Source organism: Eretmochelys imbricata, chromosome 1, assembly GCF_965152235.1.
Source record: "Eretmochelys imbricata isolate rEreImb1 chromosome 1, rEreImb1.hap1, whole genome shotgun sequence".
Lineage (NCBI taxonomy): Eukaryota > Metazoa > Chordata > Testudines > Cheloniidae > Eretmochelys > Eretmochelys imbricata.
In genome coordinates this window covers 206,100,409-206,125,946 of record NC_135572.1, presented here as the reverse complement: position 1 = coordinate 206,125,946, position 25,538 = coordinate 206,100,409, and the positions used below count along the sequence as shown (strand labels likewise).

The window sequence follows — 25,538 nt, the reverse complement described above, 5'->3', positions numbered from 1 at the left end:
ATAAACTAGCTACTTTTCTCCTTTCTGATCTCCATGTTGGGCTTATCTAGTTCTCTGAGTTATGTTAAGTGGCCAGTGCCTGTCTGTTCTCTGTTCCCCTCACTGGCTTCGCTCTTTGGATTTCAATTCCAAACATGGTTATCCATTTGGGGTCTCTCTTCATTCCGTTGCCAAGTGATATACATTCCAAATTCAACACAGTGCCTGTTGCTCCCCCCTCCCTCTCTGTCTCGCTGCTGCTCTCTCTCAGTCTCTATTTTCACTCCTGGAAGGCTGGGGAGAGTGAAAGCAACAGGAGCTCTTTCCAGTCCCATTCTCTGATGAGTTCTCTAGCTGAAGCCCTCTCCTTACTCTGTGACTGAACTCTTCGGACCTCTTTCCCTGCTCCGTCTTCTGAATGCAGTTGGTGGGGGAAGCCATCTGGCAGGACCGTGCACCTCACCAACAACAAAGAGAAAAATAAGCCATTTGGATTCTCCGGCTTGGGGTTTTTTTTGGTACGAACAAGTTTAAAGTTATTTTTAAAATGTTGCTCTGAAGGGCATTCCAGTGGGACCAGTGAGCTCCAGGGAGAGGAGCTGACAGGCGGCTCCGATTACAGCTGTCTGTGTAATTTTTGTATGACAATACATTTGTAAAGCAGGACGGCGGGGAGGGTGGGGGAAAGGGGAAGGATGAGTGGAAACAGCACCCCTTGGGACCAGATACTTTTCCAGCCCCCTTTATGTGAGGGCTGGAAGCAGAATGCAGAGGGAGCAGCCTATCACCTGGGCAATTGCATCCTCCTCCTAGGCTACATGGGGGGAAGTGGGATCTTTGGCTCCATCTATATCTTCAGCCTTCTGACCACTGGCTACATCTGCTATACTCTGTGGGGCTGGCTGGATGCATGTGGACTAGACATCTTCATGTGGAACATGCTGCTGGTCATGGCCTGCTTGCTTCAGCTGGCTCACCTGATTTACCGGCTCCGCAAGGACACCTTCTTGGAAGAGTTTGACCTCCTCTACAAGACCCTCTGCCAGCCCTTGCAGGTGCCCTTTGAGGTCTACAAAGAGATCGTGAAATGCTGCGAAGAACAGGTCCTGTCACTGGCGAGAGACCAGAACTATGCTGTGGAGGGCAAGACACCCATCAACCGCCTGTCTCTGCTGCTCTCTGGCAGGTAGGCTGTTCCCTGTCCTGACAAGACGTTTCCCAGCCCTCGAATGTTGATCCACCTTAATATTTAGGGATAGTTTTGTAGAATTGAGCTAGCAACAATGAATCTGCCTGGTTGGCCTTGCTGGGGATATGTGGGGAGGATTTTCATCTCTTTTTTTGCCATTTTTAAAGCAATCTTAGTGGTGGTGGGAGGTGATATTTACAGCGCTGGAGTCTGAAGGCCTCTATCGATAGAACAGGTACAACCCTGGCAGCAGTAGTGAAGCTTCTCTCGTACCAGCTTAGTGGAGCAAGGCAGAGAGGCCTCCTTGATCCTGTGGTCTCTTGGGTACCACTTACAATGGTAGTTTTTGTGACATGGATGCCTGTCTCCTAGGAACTGCTCTGCAATTCACCAGTTTATCTCAGCCAAAAGCTTAGAAGGGAATGGTTCCATCTCTCACTCCCCATGCCCAAAGCCAGTGGTTCACAACTGGGCCGTTTGGTAAGAAAAAAACCATTTGATGTATCCCACCTCATCTGGCAGCCCTCCTACCCTGATCCATCAATGCTGCTTCATTCTGTGGGCCACCAGGAAGGGTTCCATGGACCACTGGACATCCGCAGACCTTAGTTTGAGAACCACTGCACATCACTGTGTATTCCTCCATCTGCCTGAGTCTCTGATTAGATAGTGTAGTGCAGTAACTGTATTAATGAGGAAGGACTTTGTGATGTTTACTTGCCTTGGGCAAAGAAGTAGTTTTAGCAGCATGCCTAATTTTCAATTCAAAATATCAAAATATAGAAAAGCAAAAGTAGCACTATGGATCTGTCTACACAGTAATTTAAGCCAGGGTCTGAGCATGGGCTCAGACCAGACCTCCCCCCTACACACTTTGTGTCCACACTGCAAATGTGGTAACCAAGAACTCAGAGCCAGGGCAGGAGAGTCTGAGCCCATGATAAGCTGGGACCTAGGGTCCGAGCCCTATTGCTTTCCTGTGTGCATGTGGCCCCAGCTTGACTTGGGTCCTGGAAGTCCTCCGGATTTATCCCAGAGTTCCTGGCAGCAGAGGAGCAGTGCTGCAGGCAGCCAGCACAGTGGTCAGAAGGGTCATTACTGCCTGGCTGAGCACACTCCCACTTCCCGCTCCGGTGGAGCTTGCCTGGAGCAGGGAGCAAAGCTGACAGGCAGGAGGAGGCTGCTGCTCACCAGGATGTTGGGAATCATCCCTCCTCCAGCCATGCTGAGCCAGGAGCTCTGTTGCTTCCCCTCCCTGCAGGGTGATGCTTGGTCCTGCTCTGTTCTCTGGCCCTTGCTTCTGGGCCTCCGCGGGGCTATGTGTGTGCAGGGGCATTTCGCAGTGTGTACTGCAGGGTGGTGACAGGGAGCCAGCGCCAAAACTTCCCCACAGCCTCCTGAGGATCCCTTCTTTCTGCCTCCCACAGTGTGGCAGGGGCAGGAATAAGAGATCCCAGGGGTGCTGGAGCACACTACACCCCAAGCCCTGGGTGATGCATTTCACCCTCTGCAGCCAGCACCAGCCAGGCTGGGTGGGTGTGTTTTCTGCGATACCTTCATTTTATGTCAAACTTAAAAACAAACAGACAAAGATAAATAAAAAACCAACCAAACAAAAACACCTTCATTGAACAGCCCATTTTAAAAATTATGAATTGCAAAGTTTCATTGTAACTGTTTGGCAGCCCTGGAGACTGATGGGCTAATTATCCTCAGAGCAGGTGCACATGGGCATTGTCTTGTCATGGGACTCAGCCTAGATGTGGGGAGCCCAATTCTCAGGTTAGATGGTAGTTCAGTATAAAGCCTTCTCAAACTGCTGTCATTCTACTGAGACAGCCACCAAGGGAGCTGATCATGCAGTTTGTGTACTTGTGTGTTCCTTATTGGCATCAATAGCACCGACACAGTTAGGAAACGGGGTGAACAGTAGAGTTTTCCCACAGTGAGCCACATTCCTAGGGCTAGAGTGTCGACATGTGGGAGGCGCTAGGCACTTTGGGATATGTGTACTTTGATTTGGGTCTGTGCACTGCACTGTGGATGCCAGAGCCCTAAGTTGGAGCATGGGTCAGAAAATTCACAACTTAGGGTTAAAATACAATGTAGACGCTCAAGCCCAGGGATCCCTAACACTAGGCTTACATTGCTGTGTAGATATAGCCTATGTTACTTCCCACTGCCAGCCACTCTGCAGCAACACAAAATGAAACAGATCAAGAGAAAGGAAAGAATCAATGGGAGCCATGTTTAGCTCCAAGAATGGCCTGCCAGAATCCCATGCATGAGGTAGTGAGCTTGGCTGGGGTAGGCTGAGAACGTTGCTTGGCATTCCAGCTGTCTGTAACTCACCAGATCATTTCTCTGGTACTGCAGACCCAACTCCTGTCCTGCTGCTCTGATGAGGATTTCAGGACTTCCAAAGGGTTCAGGACCAAATTCTTTCTATATTTGTTGACTACACTAGGCCCACGTACAATGAAACCATTCACAGATCTTTCCATGATTTCTTCCTACTGGACAGGTAGGTGTGTGGGGGAAGGGCTGTTCTTCCTTCTCCTCCTGTTTGTCACCTTCCTCCATCATCTTGGGTGGAATTTCAGAGCATAGCAGGCTCATCAGACAACAAAGATAATATTTAGTACTCTACACTTAGCTAAGACCTTTCATTTGGGGATCTCAAAGCACATCACAAACTGTCAGGGTTCCTTCCCCACCCTGAACTCTAGGGTACAGATGTGGGGACCTGCATGAAAGACCCCCTAAGCTTATTCTTATCCGCTTAGGTTAAAAACTTCCCCAAGGTAGAAACTTTGCCTTGTCCTTGAACCGTTTGCTGGCACCACCAAGCGTGTTAAACAAAGAACAGGGAAAGAGCCCACTTGGAGACGTCTTCCCCCATAATATCCCCCCAAACCCTACACTCCCTTTCCTGGGGAAGGCTTGATAAAAATCCTCACCAATTTGTACAGGTGAATGCAGACCCAAACCCTTGGATCTTAAAAACAATGAAAAATCAATCAGGTTCTTAAAAGAAGAATTTTAATTAAAGAAAAGGTAAAAGAATCACCTCTGTAAAATCAGGATGGTAAATACCATACAGGGTAATCAGATTCAAAACATAAAGAATCCCTCTAGGCAAAACCTTAAGTTACAAAAAGACACAAAAACAGGAATAGACATTCCATCCAGCACAGCTTATTTTACCAGCCATTAATCAAAAGGAAATCTAACGCATTTCTAGCTAGATTACTTACTAACTAACAGAAGTTCTGAGACTGCATTCCTGATCTGTTCCCGGCAAAAGCATCACACAGACAGACCCTTTGTTTCCCCCCGCTCCCGCTTTGAAAGTATCTTATCTCCTCATTGGTCATTTGGGTCAGGTGTCAGCAAGGTTATCTTAGCTTCTTAACCCTTTACAGGTGAAAGGGTTTTGCCTCTGGCCAGGAGGGATTTTATAGCACTGTATACAGAAAGGTGGTTACCCTTCCCTTTATTTTTATGACACAAACAGTGATTGTTAAAGCTTCCATAAGTTGCTTGGCTCATCGAACAGACCTAACCTAATCACTGTGGGCTTAGAGGGTGCCTTATGCTATGGAGCTTGTTGTTCATAGTCTGAGCTGTGTATCAAAATACTAGCGCTTGTACAGCTCTTTAGATTTTTACTTGCTTTGTAAACAATCTTTACAACCCTCTCCCACCGTGACTCCCCCCCGACCCCCACCATTTTACAGAGGAAACTGAGGTGCAGAGTGGCGAAGCCCTAGTTCATTTAGGGGGTCTGTGGTGGCTGAGCTGTGACTAGAAGCTAGAAATCCTAATTCCCAGGGCTTTGCTCAGACCATGTCTCCCATTTTAACTGCGGAAGAGTTCTGGTTTAAGGTTACGCTAAGGGGGGGTTGGGGTGTGGCAGATAATCTGCTCTCTTTGAATAAGGAAAAAGTCAGTGACTAAGGCCCATATGCTCCCTTCCCCACCCTGATTGCAGCCCCTTGCTGCGCAATGTGAAGGGGAGCAAATCCACAGAGAAAATGCAGTGGGAGAAAGTGGTTAAGTGGGGGTACTGCCAAATATCTGTCCCCCTGCCAACGGTCTGCATCCAGCAGCCTGCTTCAAAACTGTAGCTAACCTACTGGTAAAGTCAGTGGAGAGTTAATACTGTCTTACCTCTCACTGAGGGCTCTGTGACTCCCCTTCATGGGGTCAGAGTGCTGCTGAAGGAAGTTAGCTAATTACATCAAAGCTATTGGTCCTGCCATACTGCCACGGATGTGGGGGTAGCATGGAGGGTGAGTCTGAGTCATGTGCTCCACAGGTCTGGCGCTGGACCCCCAGTTCCCTCTTCTGGCCTCTCCATGCCAGACCTTGCTATCCCTGCAGGCTGTGGTGATGGGTAGGAGAATGGGGGAAAGGCTGCAGTGGAGCATTACTGTGCTCCACTCTGCATGCTGTTGTACAGAAAGGGAGTGCAGGGGCCTTGACTATTTCATTATTGTGCAGGCTATTTCAGGGTTCCACACTAGCAATAGTCTAAAAGGAGCAAGAGGGGAGGGATACCTCAGTGGTTTGAGCATTGGCCTGGTAAACTCAGGGTTGTGAGTTCAATCCTTGAGGGGGCCATTTAGGGATCTGGGGCAAAAATTGGGGATTGGTCCTGCTTTGAGCAGGGGGTTGGACTAGATGACCTCCTGAGGTCCCTTCCAACCCTGGTATTCTATGATTCTATGATCTATGAACCTCAGAAGTACTGAGTTCAGATTAGAAAGCTCAGATAACAATAGTTTGCCCTTCTCTGGCTCATTCAATCTCAAGAGCTCCAACTACTTTACAAACATGAACGAATTGAACCTCCCAGCTACCCTGGGAGACAGCAGAATCACTATGGCCATTGTTCAGATGGGAAAATTGAGGCATAGAGATGGGAAGAGACTTGCCCCAGCACACACAACTAAATGGCAGAGCCAGGAACAAAACCCAGGTCTCCAGACTCCAAATCCTGTGCCTGAACTGCAATACCTGGCTTTCTACCTCTTGTAGGCTTGAACCAGTGCTGGTCACAAGTTTGACCTTAACTTTGTTGGTCAGCTGCGGTGGCAATAAGGGAGAGGGATACATGGAAGGCAGTGAGACCTAAAGAAACTGAATGATAGTGGACAGCAAAGTCTGAATTTGCTGTGTGATATGGCTGCAGCAACAGCCAATTTGATTTTGGGCTTTATAAATAAAGGCATCACACCATGGAGCATGGGGGCATAGATCCTTCCTATACGGCCCTGATGCAACTACACTGGGGTTTAGTTTTGGGTATTGGTGTAGGAAAGATGTGGATAAGTTGAAAGGAGTTGAGGAAAGGGCACCAAAAATGGTCAGTGGACTGGAAGGAGAGGTGAAAAGAAATTGGTACGAAGAGTTTATCCTGATGACGGCTGAGGGGCAGTCATACTAACCATCTCCAAGTAGCTGAAGAGGAGAAACGCCCAGGATAGGAGGAATGGTTTAGAATGAGCCAAAGGAGTAATGTGATGACAATAAGAGAGGGAAAATGGGAAAAGAGAGGGCTGAGTATCAGGAAAGACATGTTAGCCTATTAACAATTTCCCAAGAGAAGGGATATTAACTTCATTAACTGGGACTTTTGTAACTAGACTGGAGAAGACACCAGACAAATATACGCTAGGGAACAATCCTGCACTGACACAGGGATGGAGTATATGTAGCTTCTTTGAGAAGATTCTGTACAGGTTACACTGGTTCACCTACCAGCCCTTTTCTGGCCTAAGCCCATCATTCTCCTGTTCTCTGTCTAGGATCAGAGTGAGCCAGGATGGACAGTTCCTGCACTATGTCTTCCCCTACCAGTTCCTGGACTCCCCAGAGTGGGAGTCACTGCGACCTTCTGAGGAGGGAACATTCCAGGTAACTCAGCGCAACCACCTGGCAGCTCTACTGCTCAGACTTGGGCTTTACTGCTTTGTACATGTGCAGGAGAGAGTGGAGAGTGGAGAGGGGGAAGATGGAAGATAGTGGAGAGGGCCAGAGAAGCGTTGTTAATCCTCAGGCTTTGAGCTCTCAACAGGTCACACAGCTAGGTCTGGAAGACATTCCTCCCCCACCCCCACCCCCACCCCCACCATGTTATAGTACAGCATTGCATGATCAGATGCATTATCATATTTCTGCCTTCCTCTGAAACACCCAGCATTGGCTGTGGTTGACCCTAGGATTCCAGAGTAGCAGCATCATTGATCTGGGTCTGATTGGCAGGGAGACAGCATGTTTGACTAGATAGATCACTGGTCTGCTTCCATTATGGCGATTTTTTATACCAGCATTAATGTGTTGCACAATGAGAGGGGAAACCTCACAAGAATTGCAGAATTGTGTGCTGCTGCTGTGGGAAAGGGTGACAGTGACGGTAAAGATTTAAATAGCTGATTTTTCAAAAATCTGAGTTTTTGATGATGATGATGATGATGATGATTCTCAGGCAGGGAAGCTCAGGGAGGGGAAGTGGGGAGAGAAAAAGGGGATATTTTATATTCAAATCTAGTTACTGTACCTTCAAACTGCAAACAACAGATCTAATTCATTGCTCTAAAAACATTTTGGATAAAAGCGGACATTTCTATTCGGGGCCTTCCTTGGGGGTGGGGGAGAATTTCCTTGTCTAAGTTCCCCCTCCACTGTTCGGCTCAATTGTTTCACTTTGGTGCAGAATGGAGAATGGCAGAAGATTAATTAGCTGTGACAGGATCTGGTTGCCGCCTGAATTCTGACCTGGATTTGTCTTCTACTCAGAGAGCAGCTGGCTTGCAGTCTGAACTGGATCAGGTTTCATAGTTACAGTATTTCCCCAGAACATTGAACTATGAGGCCTGATGGTGCAGCGAGAGAGAGAGAGAGAGTGTGAGTGAGTCTGTCTGGCTGCCCTGTAAGGACCTCGGGGTGGGGGAGGGTTATTACTCTATTTCACTTTATGCATTGTGAGAGAAAGAGGGCTGTTTCAGGTGCGATTCAATTGACTGTTAGGAAAATGAGGCTCTGATACGTTAAGTTTCAGCATGACCCTGACTCACTCACAGCCCATCTCAGGGAAGTTCTCATATTCTACCTCCTGTATTTCATAAGGCAGCTGCTTGCATGGCAGTGGCATTAAATATCAAACCCAAGGACGCACACTGCAGCTCAGCCTTGTTTGGCTTCCCAGCAGCCCCTGCCATGGTTTTTGGCCAAGGAGACACCTGTGTATGCAGCGCACAGGGAGGCCCCAGGATATTTTGGCCCAGCTGTAACACTTGTTCACATAGCTGTGTCTCAGTTACACTTTGACGTGCCACACTTTGCTCCAGCCTAAGAAGGCTTGGTCCTTTGACATGTTTCCCCATACCACAGCCCGAAAAAGACACAGCCTGTTTTCCCCTGGGCAAGATATTAAAAAAACCCAAACTTTCTGTTAAACCCCTAATGTTCTGGCCAACTTCCAACTCAGATAATTTTGCTCTGCTTCCTGCAATACCCCCCTCAGTATCAAATGCATACGCTGGCCTTCCTCCCTCGCTGTCCTGAACTGGCGTGTGTTGCAGTGCACTGTTAAACAGCTCTTGTGTTGTACCCCAGAGGTGGTAGCCTGGGGGGTATCCAATAGAATGAGTTGAGAGACCCCACTGTCTAAAACAATCTAGGAAACTTGAATGCAGCCTGCAGCACCTGCCTTCCCTCGAGCTGGTGACAAGTGGTGCTGCCCTCCAAAAGAAAGCTTTGTTTCATTTTCCATTTCCCAGCCATTCTGAAACCATGCACACCTTCCATCCAGCTAACAAGTGAGGGGAACACAGAGCCACCGGTTTTTATATGTAGCTCTCCCCCCTGAAATCAATTATTCTCCCCAATGGTAACAGTTCTGCGGAAAAGGAAGGCTCACAATGCCACTTGTGCTACTCTAGTCTTTTCAGTGGCATTGCATGGGTACAAATGGGGGCATAATTTGAAGATGAGAGGGTGGCAGGGTTGGCTCTGCGTGTGGAATTCACTGAACATTTGTGTTAATGATGCACAGGAAGGAGCAGACTGCGGCTCCCTCTCTCTGAGCCGTACTGGCTCTGCATGGAGAAAACAGGACCGGAAAGCAATAAAAGCCCTATTTAGTCTATAAACTCAGCAGCGCCGACTCTCCTACACACAGAGAGCAGCTCTGTGGTGGAAAAGAAACCCCGGTTCCTTTTCAGAGCAGAACCACACTTTAAAGTGATGGAACCAAAGTCTGCTCAGTGTGGCTTATTGTGCTCACTTCCCCGCTCCTTCCTCTGTAGGTCACGTTGACAGCAGAGATGGACTGCAATTATATCACCTGGCCAAGAAGTAAGCTCTACCTCCTGTTGGCAAAAGATCGCTACATCGCCCGCCTCTTCTCGGCCTTCCTCGGCTACGACATCTCGGAGAAGCTGTACGCCCTCAACGATAAGGTCTTCACTAAGTTCGGCCTGCGCTTTGACATCCGCTTACCCAGCCTGTACCACGTCCTGGGACCCGCCTCCTCAGATGCTGAGGGAGAGAAGGAGCTGGAAGAGTGGGAGGAGCGGGCCGTGCCCCATCGTCTGATGCCCACCTTTGTCCAGACAGCTGCCTCAGCCCCTCCTCCTCCTCCTGCCCACCCCAAGGTGACCCGGCCTGACAGTGCCCTGCTGGGTGAGGACTCTACCAGTCTTGTGTTGGAAGATTTTGCTGAGTTGTCAGGGTCTTTTATGGACTATGTAAGCGAAGGGGAGTATATGAAGTGAGGGCACTTCTAACGTGGGCACACGTCACCCTGTGTGGGATCCCCATGTAAGTACTCGCTTGCCCGCGGAAGGAAACACTTCCATCTCTGCCTGGGCCTTGGAGGCGATGGCTAATGGGACTGGCTGTGCAAAGCTTAGCACTAACTCTGCCTAGGGGAGGGGAGGACTAAAGTGTCCCAATCCTTGGCCAGTTTGCTTATGCTTTGATTCCTTGCAAACTTGGTAAATGGCATGAATCCTGGCAGCCTCCACTCAGTCTTTAGGGACTGGGCACCGTGTAAACAGGAACCCAATTGCTAGGTAGGAATAAAGAAAGGTGACCTGCCTGTGTCATTAATGCCCACTGGGTAGCTTCGTATCAAAGTTAACTTCATCAGCACAAGACATTGGTCCATGTAGAGCTGGGCTTTGGGGTGTGAGGGGAATCCCAGTTTCAGGGAAATCACCCAATGATCTTTTAACTTACCCAAAATAAATCAGCTGAGGTAATGCTGCCAGTAAAGGCTGCAAAGACTGTTGTGAAATTTCCACACTACAGCATTCTCAGGACACTTCCTCATTAGAATCTCATGAGATGTGCTGAGTCGGATGTATTTACCCTGAGGAGGTTCATAACAGAATCTTTCTGAAGAACCTGGTTTAAAGGCCTGACTTCAGGCTCTGGTAGCCTCAGTTAACCATAACATTATACAGCCAGGCTACAGTATCCCTAGATCTGAAGAAATCTTAGAACAAGTAGCGTGTCTTGGGAGGAGGGTGCATGACACTGAATAATGGTGTAAAGCTGAGGCAGAATGGAGACACAACAAGGAGAGGGATTTGTAGGGTGTCAAGTCATTTTCCTAGGTGGCCTGGAACAAAACAATAGGGCAGAAAATAAACAGATTTTCTGACTCTGTCAGGGCCATAAAGAATACAGAGGAGAGTGCAGGAGAGTGAGGTATGGATGCTTTTGAATTAAAGGGAGCTTGGGAAATTTCAGGGAATGCAAACACTGGCTTTCTCCGTGGTACTCCTTGAATTCTCTGTGGCTTCCAGAAAGCACACAAGGCCAAATTCTGCCCTCAGTCACAAGAGATCAACGCCAGTGAATTCAGTAAGATTCAGGACTTCGCTGGGTTTGCATGGGTGTCACCACTGGCAAGCTGTGGCCCAGGGTGCCTGATTCTGTCCTCACACTGCCTTATCCTTGTGTGATTCGGTTGACTTCAGTGGGGTTATTCCTGACTTACACAGATGTCAATGAGGGCAGGCTAAGGCCAGACACCAGGGCTCCAGACAAATTCATGGCAGGTGGAGAACTGAAACATTTCTATCTATAGGGTAGGGCTGGGCACCAAGGTGAATTAAAGAAACATCAGCTCAGGCTTTGGAACAGAGAGACTGACAGCTTACAAGAAACTCTTGGGGTTTGTTCTGGCCCCTGCCCTGTTCCCTGAATTGTCACCCTAGTGACATATAGGTGCTGTAAAGGTACCACAGCCAGTGGAAGGGAGAATCCCCCTATGCATGAACAGCGTAAGGTCAGCCCCTGCTGTCCCTCTTGCAGCCTCAGCCACAGGGGTGTGCTGTGGGTAGGGAGCAGGGGGATCTATAGCACTGTGCACTGTGGAAACTCTGGGCTGCTTCAGGCTGTAGAACAGGCCACAGGCAATCTGGGTAAGTCTGCTATAAATTGGAACAGCCCGAGGGCTGCTCTAATTTAGACTGGTGGCTGCACCATGCCCCAGCTGGCACAGGATTTGAGGGGCACAAAGATGGCGCAAAGCCACCTTTGTGCCTGCTCTCCCTGTGCTGCCCCACAGTACAGAAGCTGCCCCCTTGTTTCTACCTGGACTCAACTCAGCCAGATTGAAAGGGTTTGGCCAAGGCTCCCGTGTTCCAATAGCCGTTATCTTAAAACATTCCTGGGTTGGCTGACAGGAGATGAGTGTGGTGGCCGCATGTCATGGATTCCTCCCTGCATGAGTCTCATTACAGGAATCACTGGGCTTCCCTGCCTCACTACCACCGCTGGTGCATGGGAATAACATGCTGTCTCCCTAAGATCCTTCCCCACACCCATTCCTCGCTCTGCAAAAGAAGAATTTCTGGGGTCTGTGGAGGCTAATGGGGGCTGGGAGAGATCTGTGAACAGAAAGAGATGCTGGAATAATTTGTGCTGGAACTTCTGAGCCAAAGGGTCAAGGGTTAAATTCCAGGCTGAGGTACATGTAGCCACTCGCTGAATGTAAAAACAATGAGGCGTCCTTGTGGCACAAATACATGTCTCTAAAGGGCCGCAAGGACGCCTTTACAGACTAACAGACTAACATGGCTACCACTCTGATACCTGTCACTGAATGTTGATTCCAGTCACTGCACTGCGATAGGTATCCTTTGGTTTCCCATGGCCAGTAACTAAGGGTACACCTACACCCCTAGGCCACGCGTGAGGGGGATGCAGGGGTCAAGTCCTCCCGCCCCAGGTTTCTGCTTGGCCTGCCGGGGGGCAGGGAGAGGGGCTCTGGCCTTCTCCCGCTGCACCTGCCCCCCAGCCTGTTCAGTCCCTGTCCCTGACAGCTGGGCCCGGACTGGGGGTCGGCCTGCTGCTGCTGCCTCCCCACCCAGGCTCTTTCAGGCTGCTGCTGCACTGCACAGAGGCAGCGATAGGATAGGGTTGCCAAATTCCTACCCGCACAAAACTGAACACCCTTGCCCTGCCCCCTGCCCCCCCTCCGAACCCCTTCCCATTAGCTGAGGCCCTGCCCCCAATCACTCCATTCCCCCCTTCCTCTGTCACTCGCTCTCCCCACCCACCCTCACTCACTCACTCATTTTCACCAGGCTGGCTCAAGGGGTTGGGGTGTGGGACGGGGTGTGGGCTCCAGGGTGGGTCCAGAAATGAGGGGTTCACGGTGCAGGAGGGGGCTCTGGGCTGGGGCAGGGGGTTGAGGCGCTGGGGGTGAAGGCTCTGGTGTGGAACTGGGGATGAGGGTTTTGGGGTGCAGAAGGGTGCTCTGGGCTGGGACCGAGGGGTTCGGAGAGAGGGGGATTAGGGCTGGGGCAGGGGATTGGGGCGCAGGAGGGGGCCAGGGGGGCAGGCTCCCCTTGGGGGGAGGAGGGGGCTAACCCCATGCTGCAGCCCCCACTGCCACAGCTATGCTATTTTTAGCACACTAGCTCGATTGAAGCCAGCTTGTATATGTCTGGTCAAACTGGAAATTACTCCTCCAGCTGCAGTGTAGCCATATCGCCAGCATGCTGATCACTGCACTCTAGTGTCTGGCAACTGTGCTCTGGTAGCAATAACTTCACTCCAAGGGCCAGATGCTGCCTTCCAGCACTCAGTCTCTGTGCTCCGAAGGCCACTCACTGCATTCTGGTGGCTCTCACTGCCATCCAGTAGCCAGTCATTGCCCTTCAGTGCTAGTCCTGGCGTTGTTTAGATTTAGATAATGGCATAGAGAGTACACTTATAAAGTTTGCTGATGATACCAAGCTGGGAGGGGCTGCAAGGGCTTTGGAGGATAGGATTAAAATTCAAAATGAGCTGGACAAATTGAGGAAATGGTCTGAAGTAAATAGGATGAAATTCAATAAGGACGAATGCAAAGTACTCCTCTTTGGAAGGAACCATCAGTTGCACACATACAAAATGGAAAACGACTGCCTAGGAAGGAGTACTGCGGAAAGGGATCTGGGGGTCATAATGGACCACAAGCTAAATATGAGTCAACAGAGTAACACTGTTGCAAAAAAAGCAAACATAATTCTCGGATGTATTAGCAGGAGTATTGTAAGCAAGACACGAGAAGTAATTCTTCCACTCTTATTCCGCGCTGATTAGGCCTCAACTGGAGTATTGTGTCCAGTTCTGGGCGCCATATTTCAGGAAAGATGTGAACACATTGGAGAAAGTCCAGGGAAGAGCAACAAAAATGATTAAAGGTCTAGAAAACATGACCTATGAGGGAAGATTGAAAAAGTTGGGTTTGTTTAGTCTGGAGAAGAGAAGACTGAGAGGGGACATGATAACAGTTTTCAAGTACATAAAAGGTTGTTACAAGGAGTGGGGAGAAAAATTGTTCTCCTTAACCTCTGAGGATAGGACAAGAAGCAAGGGCAATTTCGTTTGGACATTAGGAAAAACTTCCTAACTGTCAGAGTGGTTAAGCACTGGAATAAATTGCCCAGGGAGGTTGTGGAATCTCCATCATTGGGGATTTTTAAGAGCATGTTGGACAAACACCTGTCAGGGATGGTCTAAAATGATAATACTTAGTCCTGCCTTGAGTGCAGGGTACTGGACTAGATGACCTCTCGAGGTCCCTTCCAGTTCTATGATTCTATGATTGTAGTAAGAAGAAAAGGAGTACTTGTGGCACCTTAGAGACTAACCAATTTATTTGAGCATAAGCTTTCGTGAGCTACAGCTCACTTCATCGGATGCATAGTGCTACTCGCTGTACTCCAGTGCAAGCCACCCGGCTCAAATAGTGATGGTACAGTGTCTTAGCTGAAGCATGAAAATGAAATGAGCCTCAGAGACCAGATGGCTCCTTTTATTTACAGAAGATGTGTGTGTTGGAGTCCGGAGGCTATTCTGGCCTAATTTCCTTACTCATTTTCAAAACCCATATGAGAACAACAAAGACTTTATCTGCAGGACTGAAATCTTCCTGTTTTCCAACCTTACCTTGAATTTATGAGCCAAATGCCCATCCTTCGCCTTCCACACAATGCCCCTATATCTCCAGTGCTGAAAAGGGGCTTTGTGGGTGCCCCTTTTTGCTTCTTTATGTGGGATAAAGATGACCTGCAAAGATTTTGTCAAAAGCCAACAAGTCAATAACAAGCCCAAAACCCAAACCAAGTTTATTCCCTTTGCTTGTTCTTTAGCTGGGAAATTTCAGAAATGGCAAGTTTGGTAGTCCCTGTTTTTATTGAAGGACACTTTAAAGCATGTGGAGAAGTGGATTTGAAGCTTTCTCCGTCCTTAATGCTGGATTGCTGAATTTTTCACAAAAGAGCTTTTCTTTTAACTGTCAGGCATTTGAATTAAATAGGTGTAAACTGAAATAAACGAAAATCAAAGTTTTGAACAGTCTAAATGACGAGCACTTCATCTTTCATTCAGGCTTCACATGTCTGTTACCCTCATGGCAGAACGCAATCAGTTCTCCAGTCATCCATGGAGTATTCTAGGATAATCAGGTTTAACAAGACCGTAAAAAGCAAGCAGGAAAAAACAAAACAAAAGACTTTGATTGAAACTGTAAGGCCCTTTTCGTACATCAAAAAGAATTTAAAAAGGGGGGAGGAGGGGATAAGTGGGGTGTGATGGGAGGACACTAACCTATTTCCCGCCACTTGAAGATTTCCTTTAAAACTTGCCTGAAGCTAAACTATCTCAGGCTTTGATCTTGCAAGCAAAGCAGCATCAGGTGGTGTTGGTACTTGGATGGGAAACCTCCAAGGAAAGTCAAGGTGCTGTGGGAAGTGGTGCTGATGACTGATTAGGGGGTGCTTTCCCCTCTCAATCTGTATTGTGACAATGGCCCACTATGGTATCTATCTATTTTTTTTAAGTGCCTATCCATTGCTGGAGGACAGAGCATCTCAAATATTTTCATAATGTGGACCACATCTTAATACAGAGATTGTTTCATGGACACCTGCTTTCCCATGTGCCATCACTGGGAACCACCTCCCCTCCCATTCACCACTGCACAGATCACCTCCCCTTCCATTCGTGAATGCATGGGGCATGCCCCCTCTCATTCACATAACATCCTTGAGGCTACTACAGCAATCACCCCCCACCCCATGGAAAAGTCACATTAGGAAGTATTTAAGATGTATTTAGCTTCTATTAATGCAGTTTAGCTGGAAACAAGGAGGAGGAACAACAGCATTCTCTGGCCAGCCAGCTCTTCATAGAGCACCTGCAAATGCTCGGCACACCACCAATGGACCAGGGATCACAGTTTGGGAGCCTCTGCTTTAGAAGCAGTATAATACATTGAAAACAGAGAAACAGGGACCGCTTCCATATACAGGGATTGCTGTGCTTCCGAGATGTCATCGTTCATAAATAACATCAAAACTAGGTCCTGACCAGGTGTAGGAAGTAAAGATTTCCTGGTATTTTCCCATCCACAGGGCTAACCTCATTTTCCTGGCCAAATTCCAACCTAGGTAATTGCATTCTATCTCCCTAAATTCCCCCTGCAGTTTCATTCACATACCATGTTTTTTTTCATTTTCTGTTCCTAAACTGTGATGTGGTATCGCTGTGCACTGTTACAACGGCACTGATGTTCTGTGGTGTATGAAATGATTTTTGTGCACAGAGTTTGCAAAACGCTTTGAGATCCTTTGGGATAGAAAGTGCTGTTGAAAGGTAAGTTATTCTCTTACGGTATTAGCTGGCTCTGCACTTGTCTCCTGAAAGAGTTTATAATCCACCCTGTGACACATGAGAAAATAAACCCGATGATGACCTGATGGTGAAAATAGCCTTTCTCTGATTATTCATATGAGATAGGCTGTGAGGTTCTGTTGATATTCAGGGTGGACGTTTGAAAGAGATACCGCCAAAAGATTCTGCATAATTTTTAAAATAATTTTAAAGATGTACTTTTGTTTAGACTAATCCCTGGGAAATTGAACTCTGCTTTCTTTAAAAAGTGGTTTTCTCCTTTCCATTTGGCAGCTGCCCTGATTTGTTATTGTAAGATGGCTTGTGAGGTTATTGTAGGGTTTCTTCAGTGGGCTTGTGCTGTATGCATTGGGCCCAATTCTTCTCCACCTTGCAGCTTATGTAATCATGTCCACTTGGGTCAAGTGGGCCTCTAAATGACCAGGAAGCATTTTACATCCACTTTGCACCAGTGTAAATAATGACACAAAGGGCCAAAGCAATGGAGAAGCAGGCCCACTGTTGTGTTAGCATAAAGTTGCTCATGATAGCTGGGGTTTTGTTAGTGTTGGGTTGCTCATGAAATCTGGGGCTATGCACACTGATTTGACTATAAATGACAAAGATTTTACAAACTGATGTTAGAGGGAAACCAGTAGGGTGCCCTGTAGGCCCCACCAGGCCCCACTATCTCCTGGGTGAGTTTGGCAAATGGATAAGAGCTGTGGCTGTAATAATAGCCTCTTTTTTTCTCCCTTTCCTCCCACAGCTTCTGGAAGCCTTATCCGGAGTTACCCCTGTGCCCTCTTCAAAGGACGAGCCCCTCTGGCTCCCACCCAGACCCCAGAACTCTAGGGTGCAACAGTCGGTTTTAATCAGGAAGTCCCACGCATGAGTGTATGCTCCCACACCTCTAACCAGAAAGACGCTCATTAACATGCACCTACGTGTCCACACAACACCCCTGCAAACACATGAAGTATACGCCTGAGACTGAAGTGTGATGGCTGGACGCTTTCCACACCACATTCTGTTCACCTACAGTGGCACAAGGGATGGCTGGGTGTTCCTTTTTGTATTCTAGTCTTTCACCCCCATGATCTGTTAACAGCTCTGTTATCAGCTCCATTAAACGTGTTGGAAACACAGCAGTATTAGCCTGTCCATGGAGTCTTTTGATTTGAGGGCACCAGTTAAAGAGAGTGTTGATTCACTAGGGTTCAGTGACTTGGAGGGGAGAAGCTGATGTTCAGAGGATTTCACATGAGCTCTAGAAGTAGGAAAATGGGACTATAGCAAGCCTAAGAGTTTTAGTATATTGGGAGTGGAGTGGGGAGGTATGGGACTTGTGCTAGTGATGTACATGGCATCCATTCCTATCAGGCTTAAAATGCCATGCCCAGGGTTTAACGCTTTTCATTTATGATAACTACAGTTACGTAACGAAGTACATACCAGTTTCTGATGTTGGGAAAAGATTCCCTAGGTCTTTTCATCAATCCACTTGGAATAAGGAGGATGAGAAGAACCAGGACTGAATTTCTGTGCCCTCTTGTGATGGATTCTGGGTCTAGCCCTGGGAAAGGAGAAGGACTTAACCTGAATTTCTGTGTCCCTCTGGAAGGGAATATGGGTACATCTCTTTGGAAGGAGAAGAAGTTGAACTGGATTTTTGTAGACTCTGGGTGTTTCTACTGAGGTGGAGATGGAGTGAAGGAACAGTCAGGTCTGAGCCCTCACAAAAGGATCTGGGAGATCGGGATAAGGAAGCAAGGAAGATGCAATATTTTAGTTAAAAACAATATGGAGAGATAGTAGGCAACTTACAAATACAGCAGTAATAATATTTCTACTGCAAGCTCACCCATCAGTGGGGGCTCGTATGGTGTGATAATAGTCACCAGGGGCCCCTTTATCCCCCCTTTAGTCTGGTGCCAAGGGGCCACACGGCAGGCATAAGGCCCCCTATGCCCAGGTACAGAGGCGGCTCCACCAGCTCCATGCTGTTCCCACAGGGACCCCAAGTGCAGGAGGCATTCTGATGTGGGCCAGGGGCATGGATAGGGCTTGCTCCTGCAAAGCTCTATAAGGGTCACTGAAGCACGGACGCAAGTAGCCAGTGCTGGGTCTATGCCAGCCCCTGCAGCACAAACTGCCTCCTCTTTGTTACTCTGCCACAGGAGAATCAGATTCCAGCATCCTCTATCACAACACTTCTGTGTTGTTGCCCCAGACAGACGTCTCTCTAGCTATTCACTGCGTCTGCTTCTTTCTGACCCAGTCATCCTCTGTAGGCTAGGAAGCTCCTTCAGTGGAGAGCTGTTGGCTTCCCCTTAGCAAAGGAGTAGAGGTTTCTGTTCAGTGCCATTAAACTACACAGCAAGGTAGCCACTGCTCCCTGGGGTAGCTGTTAATACATATTGCTACCCTGAGGTATCCACGCAAAAGACAACTGCTGTCACAGGTGCTGACTTTTATTTTTCCTGGTGGGTGCTCCACCTTGCACTCTGCCCTGAGGCCCCGCCCCTTCCCCTGAGGCCCTGCCCTCGCTATGCCTCTTCCCGCCTCCCCTCCGTCCCCTACCCTGAGGCTCCCAGTCTGCCCGCCCGTCCGCCGCTCACTGCTCTCCACCTTTCCCAAGTGCCTCCTGCCAGCAGCCGATTGGTGGTCCTGCTGAACAACTGTGGCTAGTGTGTGCTAAGCACCCTCTTCTTTTTTTCTGTGGGTGCTCGAGCCCCTGAGCACACCGGAGGTTGGCGCCTATGACTGCTGTCACAAGAACTGATACATGAAGCCCAGAGCGCATGCATGGCAGGAGGGGAGCTGCCCCCTGTGCCCCCGCCACCACACCCAGCTAGGAAAAAAATCAAACCCTCAAAGGCTCTGCTGAGTCCCACAGAAGCCATCAGAGGGCTGGGTGCACTCTCCCTTGTGAACTTCCCTCCAGGGTGTGCCCCTCCGCATATGATTCTTACATAAAATCATCACTTATAAAGTTTGCAGGTGACTCAAAAATTGGGGGGGTGGTAAATAGTGAAGAGGACAAGTCACTGAGACAGAGTGATCCAGACTGCATGGTAAACTGGGTGGAAGCCAACAATATGCATTTGAATAGGGCTAAATGCAAATGTTGCCATCTAAGAGGAAAGAATGTAGCCATACTTACAGAAAGGGGGTCTCTATACTGGGAAGCAGGGACTCTGAAAAGGATTCAGGGGTTGTGGTGGATAATCTGCTGAACATGCGTTCCCAGTGCAACACTGTGGCCAAAGGAGCTAATGCAATCCTGGGAGGCATAAACAGGGGAATCTTGAGTAGGAGTAGAGAGGTTATTATACCTCTGTATTTGGCACTGGTGCGACTGTTGCTGGAATACTGTGTCCTGTTCTGGTGTCCACGGTTCAAGAAGATGTTGACAAGCTGGAGGGGGTTCAGGGAAGAGCCACATGAATGATTAAAGGATTAGAAAACATGCCTGATAGTGATAGACTCCTATAAACTGGATGAGCAAGTGCTGTCCCGAGGGATGAGCGCAGAACCCCAGTCTTGTAAGGTTCTTTCTTCACTCCCTTCCCTCCCCAGCACAATTACCCATCTGTAGGGTTCTGAATCTTGTCAAGGTGGGGAAGCCTCCTGGCTCCAGCTGAAGGCCTCTCCTTTGCTTTTGTCCTGACTTGCTTCTGCTGGCCAGCTGTCCTCTTGACCTCTGTGTTCTGTTTCTTTCATGCCAGGAAGGGGCTTCTCCACCCCCAGTCTGTCTGTCTGGTGGGGTGGCCAATTCAGGGGTTAGAACCCTGATGTTCTGAGGTATTTATTAAAATATGTTTGTTTAGGAAAACCCTGTGAAAAGGGCATGGCCCTAAAAGAGACTGAGAGTCTACTGCCAGGAAAGGCCTGTGTGTCCAGGCGCAGGGGCACTCTCCCAAGGCTAGATGCAAAGCTCTTGCAAAACAAGTTATGGAAGGACTGTCCAGCCCTCGGAGCAGAGCTCTCTCACTGACTCCTCTGAATGTATCTCTTGATCTCCAGCTGGCAGGGCTATTGGGCATCTAAATGTAGATGGGTTCCTGAATCAGGGCTGTTCCTTACTTTTCAGAGTGTTTTTGGTGTGTTTTTTTCTTACTAATAAATGGTCTGTTTTAATATATGAACACTCCTGGCGCTGATAAATCTGAGTATCCAGGAACAGGACACATCAACTTTGCCAAAGAGACATATCACAAAATTACAATCAGATAGCCAGAATAGCAGCTGGAGTCTTGTCATGATAAGAGAAAACAGATCGATGCTGATTACACTGCAGGACCACTCATGAAATCAAAAGGGGAGGCATCCATGGCCTGGGCTAGTTATTTTCACATCTTTGTGTGTGTGTGTGTTGCTAGGGGAATGACTCCTTCCCATAAAAAACCGGAGCCACACCGCTGCACGTTCTCTAATAACAATAATACTTCGCATGTCTGCGGCGTTTAATAGGAAGATCTCAAAGCACTTTAGAAACATTAAGGAATTAACCAACTGTCACAATCCTCCTGAGAGATGAGCATTATCAGCCCCTTTTGACAGAGGGGGAAACCAAGATTAAGCGATTTGTCCAAGGTCTCACAATGGCGCATTTGTAGAGCTGGGAATAGAGGCCACAAGTCCTAACTGCCAATCAGCTGCTCTATTTGACCATAGTCTTTCCTTTCAGCAGAGCATTTCTCTTCCCAGAGCTGTTATTCATTCTGTCCCCAAGGTGGGTTGATGAAAAATCCAACTGGTTCTGTCCTATTTGGAGGAAGTATCGTCCAGAGGGAGGAAGTAAATGTTGGAGCCCAGTATTGTGTCTATGCATGATGCACGCTCCAGGGGACTTTCCTATGCACAGGGCACCACCAGGTCATGTTCAAGGGGCCTGCTTGCTGTCAGGGACAGATGCTGAGACAGGCAAAATATCTTCTCACTGTGAGAGAAGCACACAGGAGTTAGGCAAATCTTAAAACAACCAAGGGCGAGAACCTGCTTGTGTCAAAGGACTAGCCCCAGAGGGGCTCTCTCTGATCTCCACCTCTTGCGGTCGCTGCTGCATTAGTTAGGGGAGTCTCAGATTTTGTGTTTCTCTGCGAGGACAGTGTGTTGAGGAATATGGGCTTCCACAGGGTGCCAGGTCAATACACATGGAATTGGCATCACACGCTGAAGCCTCAAATTTGGCTTTGACATTGTACCCAAACATTCAGAGGTGATGGGCCAGATTGTACCATCTAGGCACAGTCCTGACTGGGGGGTGCTGTGGAAGGGGAAGCCCAATGCTTCCCAGAACTCCAGCATGCAAGGGATCACAGCTGCTGCGCCAGCCTTTAAGAAGGTGCAGCATGTGCTCCCCTGTGTGTCCAGCTGGTCCTTGCAAGCTGGTGTGGAGGACATATGGTCATGACTCTTCCACTCCCCTAGCACCTTTGTGGGTCTTTTGCTCTCCAGGGGGCGCTGGAAAGGAACAGTCCTCAAAAGAACTCTGGAGGAACAATAGTACCTTCTCTCCGTGTGGGGGTCTGAGAGTAGGGCGGCTTCTTGTGTCCTCTCCTTCTTATGCACCTGTACAAAGGCCCAGCTCTGTTTAGCTTTTAGGTGGGTGGGCTCTCTAGGCATAAAATGAGGAGCATGTCTCCTAATGACTATGGGGTGCAGTCAAAGGGGCTGCTTAGGGTATATCAAGGACTGTGTTGGAATTGCAAGCTATCACTTTAAGTGTGTGGGGGGGGGAGGGGGGTTCCTGGTCCTGCATGTAGGCTAGTGGGCTCTGTAGCAAAGCATGCGATCAGTCAGACTGGAAAGAGCCAGCTTAAAGAAAGGTGGGGTGAAGTGTGCCTCTCTGCTTTAGGGAGCAGCTTGCTTTGTCTCACTCTGTTTTTGGGATCATGTGTGTTATTGTTCTGAATTCTAAACAATAAAGTAGTGTTACGTTGCAACCTTCCATTGAGAGTATTTACGTTTATATCTAACTTCTCTGTGTGGATGCTGGGAACACAACACTGGTTGTCGGGAATGTTGCATTAGGGTGAGAACCTCATCCACGTTCGATGGGTTTGCTTTTGGTTACTCCTGCTTTCAAGATGCTAACTAGGGCTGGGTGGTAACTACAGTTCTGCAAATAATGGATTTTTTGGTTCAGAGGCTGAATTTAAAAATTTAAAATCCAGGGAAAATAATCTAGTCTTCTTGAAATGAAACCAATTTTTTCAATTTTTTTTTTGCCAAAAAAAAAAAAAAAAAACCTGTCGAAATGCATTGTTTGGTGACAAAATAATTTGTAAAAAAAAAGAAAACCCCCAAACATTTGTCCCGCTCTAATGGTTACTGGTTCACAGTCTCTGGCACAGCCGCACAGACAATGCCACCTGGCAGCAAAATGGCTGCCCTGGGCCCAGACATCAGAAGCTCCCCCTGATTTCAGAACAATCAAGGCCCTATGCTGACAGGTGCTCAGTAGGTGCTCGCTTCTTCTCCAGAAGAGACCCAAAGTGAGTGGGATAGGGTGGAGAGGGCAGATGAGGACAAAAAGAATGAGCCCTAATGGAAATGACCAGTGCAGATTTCCTTTGGCAGTTCTTCACTGTTGCTCTAAGCCCCTGGTGGGGCTCCGATTGGAGCAGCAGCCTTTTCCCTCACAGCAGCAGGGTCTAGCTCAGCTAGATCACAGGGGATAGATGGAGACAGGGACCATAGCTCAGGTGGTTCTCTCTCACACCCATAGGGTATATTGGACAATTTTCCAGGGGCCTTTTCGTCTCCAAGAAGCAGTGGGGCTTGCCCGTTAAAATCAGGGGGTGTCTCCCATGTAATTCATTTCCTGAATTGTCTCTGTGTGTGTGCATGCAAAGGAAGGGTTGGGGGCCTTTGTGGCACCTCAGCCCTTCCCCAATATTTCCTTCATTTCTGCTGTATGTGGTACCCAGCAACAGCCAGAGAAGACAAAGGGGAGAAGCTCTAACTAACATGCTTAGCTTCTGTGTGACTCCAAGAGAAGCCAGGCTCTCACACAGGGTGAGAAGCCGAAGCATTGAGCAGGCCAATAAGGCTCTCTGGCTGGAGTGAGATAAAGGGACGTCTCCTGCTTACCTATTACTGACAGGCAGTGCGGTTGTACAGAATTTGCCAACGATGACGGCCTTGTCCTTCTTCCAGATCTGCAACTTGGGGAGATACTTCAGCATCACCACCTCTATCTGGCACAGTGGGACTGGATGAGCTAGCACCCCTTTGCCCAGCTGCTGCTGCTTAGGTCTGCAAGGCAGAGGGAGGGATGTGAATGAGAACAAGGGGCCAAACCACAGTAGCGTGTGAGTATGCAAGGGAGGATGGAGTCACAGGTGTCTACTGAAACATTGGAGATGGTGGGGTTGTTAACAGAAACCCTCATAGCACTTGGTGAGATCTAAGGATCCTTCTATGGCAATCTTACACTTCATGAGAGGTGGGAGGCTCTGCCCCAATAGACCCCTCTCCTATTCCAGGGGGATCTCTGTTATATGCCCTTCCTCTTCAAAGGCTGGAGAATGTGTGGATATGGATGTGTATCTTTCTTCTTATACCACATGATTAAAGCAGCTCCCCCAGATCAGCAAATGTTCACTCCTCTGTTCCTCTGTCTTGTAATCCTATCCTGACACTCCATCAAATACAGCACTAAACATTGCACAGATGGCCAGGAGCATTATGAAGTGGGCAAAGCGTGGGGTGGGGGATGTTGCCTTCTTTGAAACATCAGGTGCTGGCCACTGCCAGCAAGAGGGTAATGGACTGTAAGGACTATTGATCAGATCCACTAAGACAAAGCCTGTTTTATAAAGAACAATGAGGCCTATTAATCCCTACTGTAATAGCACTGATTTTAGTGGAGTTACATGGGAAGGAATTTGGCTCACTGTGTCTGGTTTGCAGTTCTCAGAAAATAAAATAAGAGAAATTAATGTCAAGAAAATGTAAAACAAACCAAGGGAAATCCTTCTTTCTGCAGCATGTATTCAACATGTGGGATGCACCCCCACAAACAGGAAGAGAGTCACTGGGTTTCAAAGAGGGTTGGTTAATTGTATCACCAGTAATCCTGTGTGCGGGGAACTTTGTTTGACTTTAATGGGAGTGCTGTGGGCGGAGGCTCTGCGGGACTGAGCACATGATAGCCAAACATTTCAAAGCTGGGTGTCTACAGTTAGGGTCTTAACTCCATATTTAGGCATGAAAAAACCCCCAACATGGTTTCAGCAGTGCTGAGCACCCACAAATCCTACTGAAGTCCCTGGGAGCTGCTGAGCATTTAGCATGCTTGCAAGTCTGGTCACCTATTTAAGTGCGGATTGGATACAGATACAAATTTTGTATTCTCACAGAGCTCTATCTGTAACCCAACCAATTCCCATGTGTCCTGTCCTTCTTGAGCTCACACACCACCTGGTGGACATACTTAAATGACCCAAATGGCTGTTGGTCTCAAATAGTCATAACTGAGCCACCAAGGTTTAGAGTAGAGCGGGGCCCAGATCCAAGCACCCACACACACGTTGTTGGGAAATGTAGACCTGGCTTTAAACTTTCCTGGGCTGAATTTGCCTGTAACTCAGAGGTTTGATTTGCATCTGTTCAAGCTCCAGAAGGTTGGCTGCTTATCTGAATTCATCTAAACTTCTTTGGTCTGCAACATTAGGCTGGAAATCAGTGGAGAATGCTTCTTGTTACTGGCCAGGCTGGAAATCCCCTAGAAACAGCCCCTCCCTGAGTATGTCAGACCTGCTGCTCTTGGTCCCAGGCATAGAGGCAGCATACCTCAAAGGTCTGGACCAGACTTTGTGCTGAGCGGAGTTTCTGCTCAGCTCAACAGAAAGGGGCCATCTGGGAGCTAGCTCTGGTGCTGCTCTGGCCTGGGCCCCTTGCACACATCCTGCATCATGCTCTGCTCTCTTCCTCCCTGCCCCACCTTGCCTATTGTGCTGGGGGTCGAGGGGAGGGACAAAGCTGTAGGAACCAGCAAGACTGGCTCTGTGCCTGCTGGGCACTCTTCTTTACTGGGAAAATCCCAGAGGAGTTAGCACACAGGGCAGGGAGAGGTCAAAGAATCTGGCCCTTTAATTCAAGATACAATTTGGGGGAAGATGGCACGTTCCAGATGGATCTTACTGTCCTGAACCTGCCTCTGTCCCCAGCC

The 25,538-nt window shown here is 48.3% G+C and overlaps 2 protein-coding genes across 4 annotated transcripts in view; one reads left to right on the top strand and one right to left on the bottom strand.

The window, feature by feature from the left end:
* Positions 1 to 674: 674 nt before the first annotated feature.
* Positions 675 to 17,496, top strand: POPDC2 (popeye domain cAMP effector 2). Of its 3 annotated transcripts, none has more exons than XM_077822802.1 (4): positions 675 to 1,165; positions 6,982 to 7,090; positions 9,484 to 9,859; positions 17,124 to 17,496. In XM_077822802.1, exons 1-4 carry the CDS (start codon positions 675 to 677, stop codon positions 17,207 to 17,209), a joined length of 1,062 nt encoding a protein of 353 aa, XP_077678928.1. In that variant the 3' UTR covers positions 17,210 to 17,496. The 3 variants fall into 3 exon arrangements, with proteins under 3 accessions (XP_077678928.1, XP_077678918.1, XP_077678937.1); XM_077822792.1 differs by having other exon boundaries at positions 9,484 to 9,938; positions 17,134 to 17,496; XM_077822811.1 differs by lacking the exon at positions 17,124 to 17,496 and adding an exon at positions 9,876 to 9,983 and having other exon boundaries at positions 9,484 to 9,690.
* Positions 17,497 to 20,791: 3,295 nt separating this feature from the next.
* Positions 20,792 to 25,538, bottom strand: part of PLA1A (phospholipase A1 member A) — a 32,887-nt gene continuing 28,140 nt past the window's right edge. Inside the window, exons 10-11 of the mRNA XM_077807337.1 lie at positions 23,456 to 23,620; positions 20,792 to 21,299 (exon numbers count right to left, since the gene is read on the bottom strand). Of these exons, the coding sequence (XP_077663463.1) occupies positions 21,215 to 21,299; positions 23,456 to 23,620 (250 nt within the window). The 3' untranslated portion in view covers positions 20,792 to 21,214. The remainder of the gene's footprint in view (positions 21,300 to 23,455; positions 23,621 to 25,538) is intronic.

Excerpts from the sequence above, each read along its gene's own strand:
- POPDC2 (XM_077822792.1), top strand. The coding sequence starts at position 675 with ATGAGTGGAAACAGCACCCCTTGGGACCAGATACTTTTCCAGCCCCCT. Across the intron at positions 1,166-6,981 it reads TCTCTGCTGCTCTCTGGCAG|GATCAGAGTGAGCCAGGATG; the intron begins GTAGGCTGTTCC and ends TTCTCTGTCTAG. Across the intron at positions 9,939-17,133 it reads GACTATGTAAGCGAAGGGGA|CCTTATCCGGAGTTACCCCT; the intron begins GTATATGAAGTG and ends AGCTTCTGGAAG.